Source organism: Bos taurus, chromosome 3 (assembly GCF_002263795.3).
Source record: "Bos taurus isolate L1 Dominette 01449 registration number 42190680 breed Hereford chromosome 3, ARS-UCD2.0, whole genome shotgun sequence".
Taxonomy (NCBI): Eukaryota; Metazoa; Chordata; class Mammalia; order Artiodactyla; family Bovidae; genus Bos; species Bos taurus.
The window spans coordinates 86000344-86013550 of record NC_037330.1 but is presented as its reverse complement, the minus strand read 5'-3'; the positions used below and the strand labels follow the sequence as shown (position 1 = coordinate 86013550).

The 13207-nt window shown below is 40.3% G+C and overlaps 1 protein-coding gene across 1 annotated transcript in view; it reads right to left on the bottom strand.

Annotated features, from left to right (window-relative positions):
* Positions 1 to 13207, bottom strand: part of LOC107132327 (cytochrome P450 2J2) — a 43300-nt gene that overhangs the window by 25377 nt on the left and 4716 nt on the right. The window contains exon 2 of the mRNA XM_024989858.2: positions 2921 to 3119. Within this exon, the coding sequence (XP_024845626.2) occupies positions 2921 to 3119 (199 nt within the window). The remainder of the gene's footprint in view (positions 1 to 2920; positions 3120 to 13207) is intronic.

Below are 13207 nucleotides of genomic sequence, written 5' to 3'. Positions count from 1 at the left end.
TTAGAGCAAACACTTAAAGCACCAAACAAAGAAACGAACTATAAACACTACAGTTAAATTAGAAAGGAATTCTTAAAAATGCTCAAGTGACCCACAAAAGACCGGAGAGGAGAAACAGAGGAACAAAAAACAAAGTGAACACTAGAAAGTGAATAGTAAAATGGCAGACTTAAGGGTTCACACGTCAAAGCGAAAGTCTCTCAGTCCTGTCCGACTCTTTGTGACTCCGTGGACTATACAGCCTATGGAATTCTCCAGGCCAGAATACTGGAGTGGGTAGCCTTTCCCTTCTCCAGGGGATCTTCCTGACCCAGGCATCAAAGCAGGGTCTCCGGCACTGCAGGAGGATTCTTTACCAGCTGAGCTACCAGGGAATCCCTCAAACATCAAAAGCGACCCTAAATACAAATGATCTAGATTCACCAATTAAAAGAGATATTGGCACCATGAAAAAATGACCCACCTATATGTTCTATATAAAAACTCATTTCAAGTATAATCATATAAGTTGGTTAAAAGTGAAAGAATGGAGAAGCATATAGTATGCAAATCCTAATTAAAAGAGAGCTGGTGTGGCTCTATTATATCAGGTAACATTCAGGCAAAGAAAATCTTCAGGGATAAAGAAGAACATGTAATAACTAAAGAGCCAATTCATGAAGACAATGTAACAATTTTAATGTGTATGAGCTAAATAAAAAGAGCTGCCAAATATATAAAGTAAAACTATCGGAACTGATTTGACACATAGATGAACTTCTAATTATAGTTGGAAACTTCAACATGCCTCTCCTAATAATTGACAGAATTAGTAGATAAAAATTCACCAAGGGTATAGAAGCACTAAACAATGCACTCACCTCTTCAAGTCTATCTGATCTATAGTACAGAATGCTCCAACAACAGCAGAAGACATTATTTCAAGCATGCATGGACTCCATTTTAGGTCATAAAACCAACCTGTAATATCTGTTCAAAGTTGAAATACAGTATATGTCCTCTGACCCTAATGAATGCCAACTGTAAATCATTAACAGAAAGAAATCAGGAAGATCTTCCAATACTTGGAAATTAAACAGCACAATTCTTGAAGAAAGGCACAGGTTTAGAATCTTAGCATCTTGGCTCTAAAATTCTAATATACTCATCCTGTAACTTTGTGCAACCAATGGGCTGTTTCTCCCAGAAAGTGATGAAGCCATCTCCATCTGAACTTGAGTTTGTAATACAGGCTTGTGTTGAAAGTGCTCCAGGAATTTCTAGGGAACTAGAACTATTCTTTTTTTAGCACCAACTATAAGCTATTTTAACACTGAACATTCCTTTTATTTAATCATCACAACAACTTACCACAGTGTCGTCGGTCAGGAAGATGCCTGTGCTGAGAGGCAGGGAGGCAGTTGATTCTTGAGACAGTATTGAGTGATGAAGGGAATTTTAAGGAATTCAGAATGGCCACAATTAGGGAGCCTTGATGGGAGACAACTATAAAGTGGAAAGAGGCTACAAGAAAGTATCCGTGTGGCTCCCTAAGGAATATGAACTATAGGAAGCAGCAGAAAGCACTAAGAAAATCTAGGCAGAGGATGACATTTTTAAATGAATACTTTAGTGAGACTGGATTGTAGAAGGAGGAGCCTGAAGATGAGGAACTCTGTCCTTGTGTGGATGGAAGCAATGTAGTTGAAAAGTCGTGAGGATTTAGGTAGGGATGGCTCAGCGGGTAGAGTCAACCTGCAGTGCAGGAGTCAAAGGAGACTCGGGTTCGATCCCCAATTCTGAAAGATCCCCTGAAGGAAATGGCAACCCACTCCAGTATTCTTGCCCCCAAAAAATCTCATGAACAGAGGACACTGGTGAGCTACAGTCTATGGGATTACAAAGAGTTGGATGTGACTGAGCAGTCGACTAAGCACACGCACAGACATCCTCATTTTACATATGGAAAATGGAGCCTCCAAGAGGGGAAGTATAGCATTCACCCCTACCCCCGCCAAGAATAAAAGTATTGAAAAGACAAGTGATCATACTATAAATAGAATGTCCCAGTAATATGTAACCAGACACAACGAAATGACTTTTAAATTTTTTTTCGAAATGACTTTAAAAACATGTGTCTGTCACACTCCAGACTCATAAAACAAACAGAAGAGACAAAGAGTCACTTGGTCAGTCAAAAACATTTACTGAGCATAGAGAGGGGATTCTGAACCATATTCTATCCAAGGATCCCTGACACGAGAGAAAACATGCAGATGTTAAAGCTCCTGGCAGTATGTGAGGCTTCAGATGAGAGTTACAGTTCAATATTTACACTTTTTCCATCAGCTATATGGACCAAGAAACACTTTTTGTTTTGTACAATAAACCTGCAGCCCCTACCTTCCCGAAAGCTGATCGTGTCGGGACACTTAAATGGTAAACAATTAACAACAGTTCTGGAGAAGGCAATGGCACCCCATTCCAGTCCTCTTGCCTGGAGAATCCCACGGATGGAGGAGCCTGGTGGGCTACAGTCCATGAGGTCGCTAAGAGTCAGATACGACGGAGCGACTTCACTTTCACTTTTCACTTTCATGCATTGGAGAAGGAAATGGCAACCCACTCCAGTGTTCTTGCCTGGAGAATCCCAGGGAAGGGGGAGCCTGGTGAGCTGCAGTCTATGGGGTCGCACAGAGTCGGACACGACTGAAGCGACTTAGCAGCAGCAGCAGCAGCAGCAGCAACAACAGTTCACCCCTAGAAAGCACAGCTGGAATCATTCCAGGTGATGGTGAGGAAAGAGAAGCTCAAAGCAGGGTATACCCGGTTCCCGACTGAATGCTTCAGAAGCCCCCATGCTCCGGCCCTCGGTACTCGGAAGGCCCTTGTCCTGCAGATCAGGTCAGGACGCGGCTCTGACACCGTCACCGAGTCCTACCTGCTGAAGCGTCAGGTGCACCTTCTCAGGATCCAGCTGGAACGAGTTGCCTACAAAGGGCAGGCCCGCGGGCCCTGGCGGGAAGTTCTTTGGACGCCGCCTTTTGAGGAAATCAGCAAAGAAGAGAAAAGCGACAGCCCCCAGGAGGACAGTGCCAGGACGGAGAGCTGCCCAGAGGGCCGCTGCCAGGGAGCTCAGCCTCCAGCATTACTGCGATGTCTGGTTTCGCTTCTGTGAGGATCTGTGCGTCTTGTGCGCTCAGCCGGGTTCCCAGATCCCGCCCCATCCTACTGTCTCACCCCGCCCTTCCCTCCTCCCACCACTGCTCTTCCTTTCCCCCAGCGCTCAGCTAAGCCCCACCCCTGGCTCCCTGTGGCACCGGGTCCACCTTACCCCTCCTTGCCTTTCCTTAGGTCCTGTCTCCTCCTCCCCTCGCCCCACCTTTCCCCCACCTGAGTCTGTCCTTCTCTGGGCTGGAGCCCAGCCTATCTGCTACCCACCAGATGTCAGGCATGGGATTCCCTGGAGAACATACTTGGATCTGAGAAAAGGCTAGGCTGGGAGGTTTTTTGTGTCCACTGAAAGAATATTCACAACCTAAACATTGAGGGTTATGTTTTATTCCATGAGAAGTTTAGAACTTCAAGCTAGTTCAATTCAGTTCAGTCGCTCAGTCATGTCCAACTTTTTGTGACCCCATGGACTGCAGCATGCCAGGCCTCCCTGTCCATCACCAGCTCCCGGAACTTGTTCATATCATGTCCATTGAGTAGGTGGTGCCATCCAAGCATCTCATCCTCTGTCATCCCCTTCTCTTCCTGCCTTTAATCTTTCCCAGCATCAGGGTCTTTTCCAAGGAGTCAGATCTTCACATCAGGTGGCCAAAGTATTGGAGTTTCAGCTTCAGCATCAGTCCTTCCAATGAATATTCAGGACTGATTTCCTTTAGGATTGACTGGTTGGATCTCCTTGCAGTCCAAGGGACTCTCAAGTCTTCTCCAACATCACAGTTCAAAAGCATCAATTCTTTGGAGCTTAGCTTTCTTTATAGTCCAACTCTCACATCCATACCTGACTACTGGAAAAACCATAGTCTTGACTAGATGGACCTTTGTCGGCAAAGTAATGTCTCTGCTTTTTAATATGCTGTCTAGGTTGGTCATAGCTTTTCTTCCAAGGAGCAAGCATCTTTTAATTTCATGGCTGCAGTCACCAGCTAGGGCAGCAGCATTTCAAGTAACAGAGAACTGCTCAGAGGAGTTGGTGGGGGGACAGGCAGTCTGAGTGGCAAAAGATTATTGTTAATTAAAGTAAAACCAGATATCTCAAGTTAAGGAATTTAGCACTTTTCTATATACAGTAAGATGTAAGAATCTGGGCTCACTGAAATCATTCCTTTGATAGGCACCTCACCTATCTGGAGCCAGTATCCAGTGTCTTCACATCCTGAGTTTTCTCAGGGCTCAACATAGGGAGTAGCTGCAGTCTGATGGCTCCTAGGGGGCAAGTATTCTTTCTTTCCTGAGTTCCCTCAAGGGTCATCAGCTCACCATCTGCAGTTACTGCAATCGCTGATGATTTTGACATACTTTGTTTACTAATACAACAGGAAATAGTCCATTTCTCATTTGTTGGTTTGTTTATTGTTTTGCTCTATTTAGAGAGCCTGTCACTCTGAGACCAAGGATGTACTAAGGTTTATGGTTTCATTGCATCTCAGAGAGCTCCACAGACACTTGAGCTTTGTGTTTTTCAATCACCTTCTCACCAAAGGATTGGAGCCCAGCATCTTGAACTTCGGAAAAACAACAGAACCAGACATTTCTTGTGAGGTACTCTGTAACAAGGGACTGAACTCTTCTCTTTATATAAATTACTTCAGTGACAAAATTATGGGGATGCATTCTTGGTTCCATTTAGCAGTTAAGGAGAAGTAAATATCTTTTCAAACAAAGTTTGAAGGAATTTGTTGCTAGTAGACCTGCCTTAATAATGTTTAAGGTCTTCAGAAAGAAAGATATATAGGTCAAAAACACAAATATAAATAAAGAACATTAGAGAAACAAGTAAAGCATATTGAGTCTTACTTGCTTTTTCTTAATTGAGCTGATAATAAAACTTTGTTCAAAAAAATAGCAACAATGTATTTGGTGATTTTAGCATATAGATAGGTGATATGAAAGATGAAATGTTGGTTGCACAGAAGGAAGGAATTAGGAAAATTCTGTTATAAGGTACTTGACCTTCTAATTAAGCAGTGTAGTATTATTTGAAGGTGGATTTGAATTAGTTGGAAATGTATACTGTGAACTATAGAGCAACCACTAAAGTTTTAAAAAAGAAATATAACTGTATGCTCAGACAGAAGAGAAAATGGATTTATACAAAATACTCAGTTAAAACCAAAGGAGAGAGAAAAAGAGTGAAAGACAAAAAAGAAACACATATCAAAAGCAATGAATAGGAAAAAATAATGACTATTATAGATAATAATCTGTATCAATAACCACATTAAATATTTATATTCTGAACACACTTGTTAAAAGACTGTCAGGGTCCATTAAAATAAAAAAAAAAGACTCCTTTCAGATGGTTCATTATTAAGATACAGAAACATGACTGATTTTTGTAGGTTTTGGATCCTGAGACTTTGCTGAATTCGTTTATTATTTCTAACAGTTTTTGTATGTGTGTAATCATTAGAGTTTTCTAGATATTAAAATGGGCTTCCCAAGTGGTGCAGTGGTAAAGAATCGCCTGCCAATGTAGGAGATGCAAAAAAACCCAGGTCAGTCTCAGGATCTGGAAGATCTCCTGGAGAAGGAAATGGCAACCCATTTCAGTATTCTTGCCTGGAAAATTCCATGGACAGGGGAGCCTGGTGGACTCACTCCATGGGGTCACAAAGAATTGGATATGAGTGAGCATGCATGTGCATGCATGCACACACACACACACACACACACACACACACACATTAAAATAATGTCATCTACACACAGAAATAGTTTTAGCCCAGCATCAGAAAGAACAAGATACTTAGGAATAAACTTAACCAAGAAGGCAAAGGACTTTACATTGAAAATGTAAAATATTGCTGAGGAAAATTAAAGAAGATGCAGATAAATGGAAAGCTATCTCATGCTTGTGAACTAGAAGAATTAATATTATTAAATTGCTCATGTTAGTCAATACAATTTGTCAAAATCCCAAAGGCATTTTTTATAGAAATAGAGAATATAATCCTAATATCTATATGAAATCACAAAGACTCTGAATAGTCGAAGCAACCTTGGATACCTCACACTTTTGTCTATGAGCTGTCTGTTTTAGATAATTGAGAGAAGTAGAATCATGTAATATTTGTCCTTCAATGGCTAGCTTATTTCACTTAGTATAAAGTCCTCAATGGTCATCCATTTCTAGAATTTGATAAGGTTTCTTTCTCCTTTATGAATGAAGAATATTTCATTGCATATATAGTACACATTTTCATTACTCATTCATTCATTAAAGGACATTTAGCTTGTTTCCAACTCTTGGTTATTATGAATAATGGTGCTGTGAAATGAAAATCTCTCTCTTCAATTTTCTGATTTCTATTCTTGTGGATAAGTGCCCAGTAATAGCACCAGTGGTTCATAGGGAAGATCTATTTTTAATTGTAAAGAATCTCCATACTGGTTTCCATAGTGACTGCACCACTTTACATTCTTACCAATGGTGCATAAGTCTCCCAGTTTGCCCACACTAGTGGCTTCCAGATACTGGAGGAAGGAGAAAAATGAAAATTTTCTGCTCCATGGGAATAGAGTTTCAACCATGTGAGATGGAAAATTTCTAGAGATCATGTGTGAAATGCTGTGGTTAGAGTTAACACTACTGTCCTATACACTTAGAAGTGAAAGTGTTAGTCCTCCTCCAGGGCATCTTCCTGATCCACAGATCAAACCTGGGTCTCCTGCACTGCAGAGTGATTGTTTACCATCTAAGCACCAGGGAAGTTAGGTCACTGGATTCAGAGTCCAGAGTGCTAACCATTACAACATGGAACCCCACAGCTGGTGATTTACTCTACATTTAAAATTTTATATATCAGGTAGATCTCCTGTTATTTGTTTTTGATCACACATACACAAACCCAACTGTATGTTGCCTAGAGCAGACTGATTTTAAATATGGAGACACAGATATATTGAAATTAAAGGGTTGGAGGAAGATATACCATCATAACACCAATCAAAGAAAACTGAAGTAGCTGTATTAATTGCTGATACCAGAACAAGGAAAACTTTCATAAACTGTAAAATTTATATCATTGAATGCATATAGTAGGAAAGAATAAAAGACTAAAATAAACAATTTAATCTCCTAACTCATGATTCTAGAAAAAGAAGAGAAAATTAAATCCAAAGAAAGCACAAGAAATAAATAATAAAAATTAGAGCAGCAATGAATCAAAGGTCTATGCATAATGATAAAGGGTCAGTTCTCCAAGAGGACATCAGATCAGATCAGATCAGTCGCTCAGTCGTGTCCAACTCTTCGCGACCCCATGAATCGCAGCACGCCAGGCCTCCCTGTCCATCACCAACTCCCGGAGTTCACCCAGACTCACGTCCATCGAGTCAGTGATGCCATCCAGCCATCTCATCCTCTGTCGTCCCCTTCTCCTCCTGCCCCCAATCCCTTCCAGCATCAGAGTCTTTTCCAATGAGTCAACTCTTCGCATGAGGTGGCCAAAGTACTGGAGTTTCAGCTTTAGCATCATTCCTTCCAAAGAAATCCCAGGGCTGATCTCCTTCAGAATGGACTGGTTGGATCTCCTTGCAGTCCAAGGGACTCTCAAGAGTCTTCTCCAACACCACAGTTCAAAAGCATCAATTCTTTGGCGCTCAGCCTTCTTCAGAGTCCAACTCTCACATCCATACATGACCACAGGAAAAACCATAGCCTTGACTAGACGAACCTTTGTTGGCAAAGTAATGTCTCTGCTTTTGAATATGCTATCTAGGTTGGTCATAACTTTCCTTCCAAGGAGTAAGCAATTCTATAATGTGTATATACCTAACAATGGAGTTTCAAAGTACTTGCAGGCAAAATGATGGAACTTCAAGGGAAAATAGATGAATTTACCATTATACTTAGAGACTTGAATATCCCTCTACCATCAATGGACAGAACCAAGATGCAGAAAACCAGTAAGAGCAAAGTTGAACCAGGCAGCATTATCTATTACCTGGATTCAATTAACCTTTATAGAATTCATCATCCAACAAGAGCAGCATGCATATTCTTCTCAGGCTCATGTAGGACATTCACCAAATAGGCCACATTCTAATATAAAATATATTTTATTAAATATCAATATATAAGTCACACAAATTATGCTTTCATAATAAAACAAAGTTAACTAGATATCAATAAAAGAATAGTAGGTAGAAAACTGCAAACTACTTGGATATTGAACAACACACATAAATAAACATGACTCAAAGAAGAAATCTCCAAAAAATAAAAAATCTTGAACAAATGAAAATATAACCTATCAAAATGTGTGGATTCAGTAAAATCAGTGTTTTGAGGAAATTTTATACCATTGAAGGTATATAGCAGGAAAGAATAAAAGACTTAACAATCTAATCTTCTATCTCATGATTCTAGAAAAAGAAGAGAAAATTAAATCCAAAGAAAGCACGAGAAGATAAATAATAAAAATTAGAGCAGTAATTAATCAAAATGAAGATAGGTGAACAATAGAAAAATGAACAAAAGCAAAAGTTTTTTTTTTTTTAATTTCTTAAAAATTGGCAAATGTCTAGCCAAGTTAACTGAGAAAAGAGAGAAAGGATGTAAATTACTATGATAAATGAATAAACACCATCACTACTCATCTAATGGATATTATAAGAAAGGAATATCATGAATAACTCTATGCCCACACATTTGATAACCTACATGAAACGGGCCAATTCACTGAGAGACAGTCTACAAAAACTCACATAAGAAGAAATAGAGATCTCAATAAGCCTATATCTATTAAAGAAAAAGTAATTCATTAATAAACTTTCAAAGGTGAAAGTACAGATCCAGGAGCTTTCAAAGATGTATTCTACTGAACTTTAAGAAGTAAATCATAATAAGTTACTACAATCTTTTCCACAAAATCAATGCATAGAAAATATTAATTTAGTCCTTGAGACCAATGTTACACTAATTAAAAAACCAAACAAAGATCTGAGGAGAAGGAAGAATCACTCTCATGAACATTGGTGCAAAAATTTTGTCAAGTGTTAGTAAATCAAATTCAGAGATGTATACAAGGTGGTATACACCATGATCAAGAAGGATTTTCTGCTAGGTATGCAAAGTGGATTCCATATTTGAAATTCAATCAATGTAACTTCATCACATCAACAGGCTAAAGAAAAATATGTGATTCCATCAATAGATTCTATCATTAGATGATACCACTCTAATGGCAGAAAGTGAAGAGGAACTAAACAGCATCTTAATGAATGTGAAAGTGGAGAGGGAAAAAGCTGGCTTGAAACTCAACATTCAAAAAATTAAGAACATGACATCCAGTCCCATCACTTCATGGAAGATATTTGGAGAAAAGCTGGAAACAGTGACAGATTTTATTTTGGGGGGGTCCAAAATTACTGAAAAATCAGTGACTAATAGTCATGAACTTAAAAGATGCTTACTCCTTGGAAGAAAAGCTATGACAAACTTAGACAGCATATTTAAAAGCAGAGAGATCACTTTGCCGATGGAGGTCCATATTGTCAAAGCTATAGTTTTTCCAGTAGTCACATATAGATGTTAGAATTGGACCAAAAAGAAGGCTAAGTGCCAAAGAACTGATGCTTTTGACCTGTGCTGTTTGAGCATCCATTAGACAGCAAGGAGATTAAGCAGTCAATCCTAAAGGAAATCAACCCTGAATAATAATTGGAAGGACTGATGCTGAAACTGAACCTCCAATAATTTGGCTACCTGATGCAAAGAGCTGACTCACTGGGCATGAATCTGAGCCAACTCTGGGTTATAGTGAAGGACAGGAAAGCCTGAAGTCCATCGGGGTCACAAGGCATTGAACGCTACTTAGTTGGCTGAAGAGCAAGTCAATCAGTTCAGTTCAGTTCAGTTGCTCAGTCGTGTCCAACTTTTTCCGACCCCATGAATTGCAGCACTCCAGGCCTCCCAGTCTGTCACCAACTCCCGGAGGCCACCCAAACCCATGTCCATTGTGTCCGTGAGCCATCCAACAATTTCATCCTCTGTCGTCCCCTTCTCCTCCTACCCTCAATCTTTCCTAGCATCAGGGTCTTTTCAAATGAGTCAGCTCTCTGCATCAGGTGGCCAAAGTATTGGAGTTTCAGCTTCAACATCAGTCCCTCCAATGAACATCCAGGACTGGTCTCCTTTAGGATGGACTGGTTGGATCTCCTTGCAGTACGAAGGACTCTCAAAAGTCTTCTCCAACACCACAGTTCAAAAGCATCAACTCTTTGGTGTTCAGCATTCTTTATAGTCCAACTCTCACATCCATATATGACCATTGGAAAAACCATAGCCTTGACTAGATGGGCCTTTGTTGGCAAAGTAATGTCTCTGCTTTTTAATATGCTGCCTAGGTTGGTCATAAATTCCTTCCAAGAAGTAAGCGTCTTTTAATTTCATGGCTGCAATCACCATCTGCAGTGATTTTGGAGCCCCGAAAAATAAAGTCAGCCACTGTTCCCCCTGTTTCCCCATCTATTTCCCATGAAGTGATGGGACCAGATGCCATGATCTTCATTTTCTGAATGTTGAGCTTTAAGCCAACTTTTTTACTCTCCTCTTTCACTTTCATCAAGAGGCTCTTTAGTTCTTCTTCACTTTCTGCCATAAGGGTAGTGTCATCTGCATATCTGAGGTTATTGATATTTCTCCTGGCAATCATAATTCCAACTTGTGCTTCTTCCAGCCCAGTGTTTCTCATGATGTACTCTGCATAGAAGTTAAATAAGCAGGGTGACAATATACAGCCTTGACGTACTCCTTTTCCTATTTGGAACCAATCTGTTGTTCCATGTCCAGTTCTAACTGTTGCTTCCTGACCTGCATATAGGTTTCTCAAGAGGCAGGTCAGGTGGTCTGGTATTCCCATTTCTTTCAGAATTTTCCACAGTTTATTGTGATCCACGCAGTCAAAGGCTTTGGCATAGTCAATAAAGCAGAAATAGATGTTTTTCTGGAACTCTCTTGCTTTTTAGATGATCCAGCAGACGTTGGGAATTTGATCTCTGGTTCCTCTGCCTTTTCTAAATCCAGCTTGAACATCTAGAATTTCACAGTTCATGTATTGCTGAAGCCTGGCTTGGAGAATTTTGAGCATTACTTTACTAGCGTGTGGGATGAGTGCAATTGTATTGTAGTTTGAGCATTCTTTGGCATTGCCTTTCTTTGGGATTGGAATGAAAACTGACCTTTTCCAGTCCTATGGCCACTGCTGAGTTTTCCAAATTTGTTGGAATGTTGAGTGCAGCACTTTCACAGCATCATCTTTCAGGATTTGAAATAGCTCAACTGGAATTTCATCACCACTAGCTTTGTTCATAGTGATGCTTTCTAAGGCCCACTTGACTTCACATTCCAGAATGTCTGGCTCTAGGTGAGTGATCATACCATCGTGATTATCTGGGTCGTGAAGATCCTTTTTGTACAGTTCTTCTGTGTATTCTTGCCATCTCTTCTTAATATCTTCTGCTTCTGTTAGGTCCATACCATTTCTGTCCTTTATTGAGCCCATCTTTGCATGAAATATTCCCTTGGTATCTCTAGTTTTCTTAAAGAGATCTCTAGTCTTTCCTATTCTGTTGTTTTCCTCTATTTCTTTTCATTGATAGCTGAGGAAGCCTTTTTTATTTCTCCTTGCCATTCTTTGGAACTCTGCATTCAAATGGGTATATCTTTCCTTTTCTCCTCTGCTTTTCACTTCTCTTATTTTCACAGCTATTTGTAAGGCCACCTCAGACAGCCATTTTGCTTTTTTGCATTTCTTTTTCTTGGGCACAGTCTTGATTCCTGTCTCCTATACAATGTCATGAACCTCCATCCATAGTTCATCAGGCACTCTATCAGATCTAGTCCCTTAAATCTATTTCTCACTTTCACTGTATAGTCATAAGGGATTTGATTTAGGTCATGCCTGAATGGTCTAGTGGTTTTGTCCATTTTCTTCAATTTAAGTCTGAATTTGGCAATAAGGAGTTCATGATCTGAGCCAGTCAGCTCCTGGTCTTGTTTTTGCTGACTGTACAGAGCTTCTCCATCTTTGGCTGCAAAGAATATAATCAATCTGATTTTGATATTGACCATCTGGTGATGTCCATGTGTAGAGTCTTCTCCTATGTTGTTGGAAGAGTGTGTTTGCTATGACCAGTGGGTTCTCTTGGCAGAACTCTATTAGCCTTTGCCCTACTTCATTCTGTACTCCAAGGCCAAATTTGCCTGTTATTCCAGGTGTTTCTTGACTTTCTACTTTTGCATTCCAGTCCCCTATAATGAAAAGGACATCTTTTTGGGGGTGTTAGTTCTAGAAGGTCTTGTCGGTCTTCATATGATACTATACTATACTATACTATACTAAGTCACTTCAGTTGTGTCTGACTCTATGTGACCCCATAGATGGCAGCCCACCAAGCTCCCCCATCCCTGGGATTCTCCAGGCAAGAACAATGGAGTGGGTTGCCATTTCTTTCTCCAATGCATGAAAGTGAAAAGTGAAAGGGAAGTCGCTCAGTTGTGTCCAACTCTTCACAACCCCATGGACTGCAGCCTACCAGGTTCCTCCTTCCATGGGATTTTCCAGGCAAGAGGACTGGCGTGGGGTGCCATCATGTTCTCCGGTCTTCACAGAACTGTTCAACTTCAGCTTCTTCAGTGTTACTGGTCAGGGCATAGACTTGGAATATCGTGATATTGAATGGTTTGCCTCAGAAACGAACAGAGATCATTCTGTCCTTTTTGAGATTGCATCCAAGTACTGCATTTCGGACTCTTTTGTTGACTATGATGGCTACTCCACTTGTTCTAATGGATTCCTGCCCACAGTAGTAGATATAATGGTCATCTGAGTTAAATTCACCCATTCCAGTCCACCTTAGCTCACTGATTCCTAGAGTGTCGACGTTCACTCTTGCCGTCTCCTGTTTGACCACTTCCAATTTGCCTTGATTCATGGACCTAACATTCCAGGTTCCTGTGCAATATTGCTCTTTACAGCATCGAACCTTG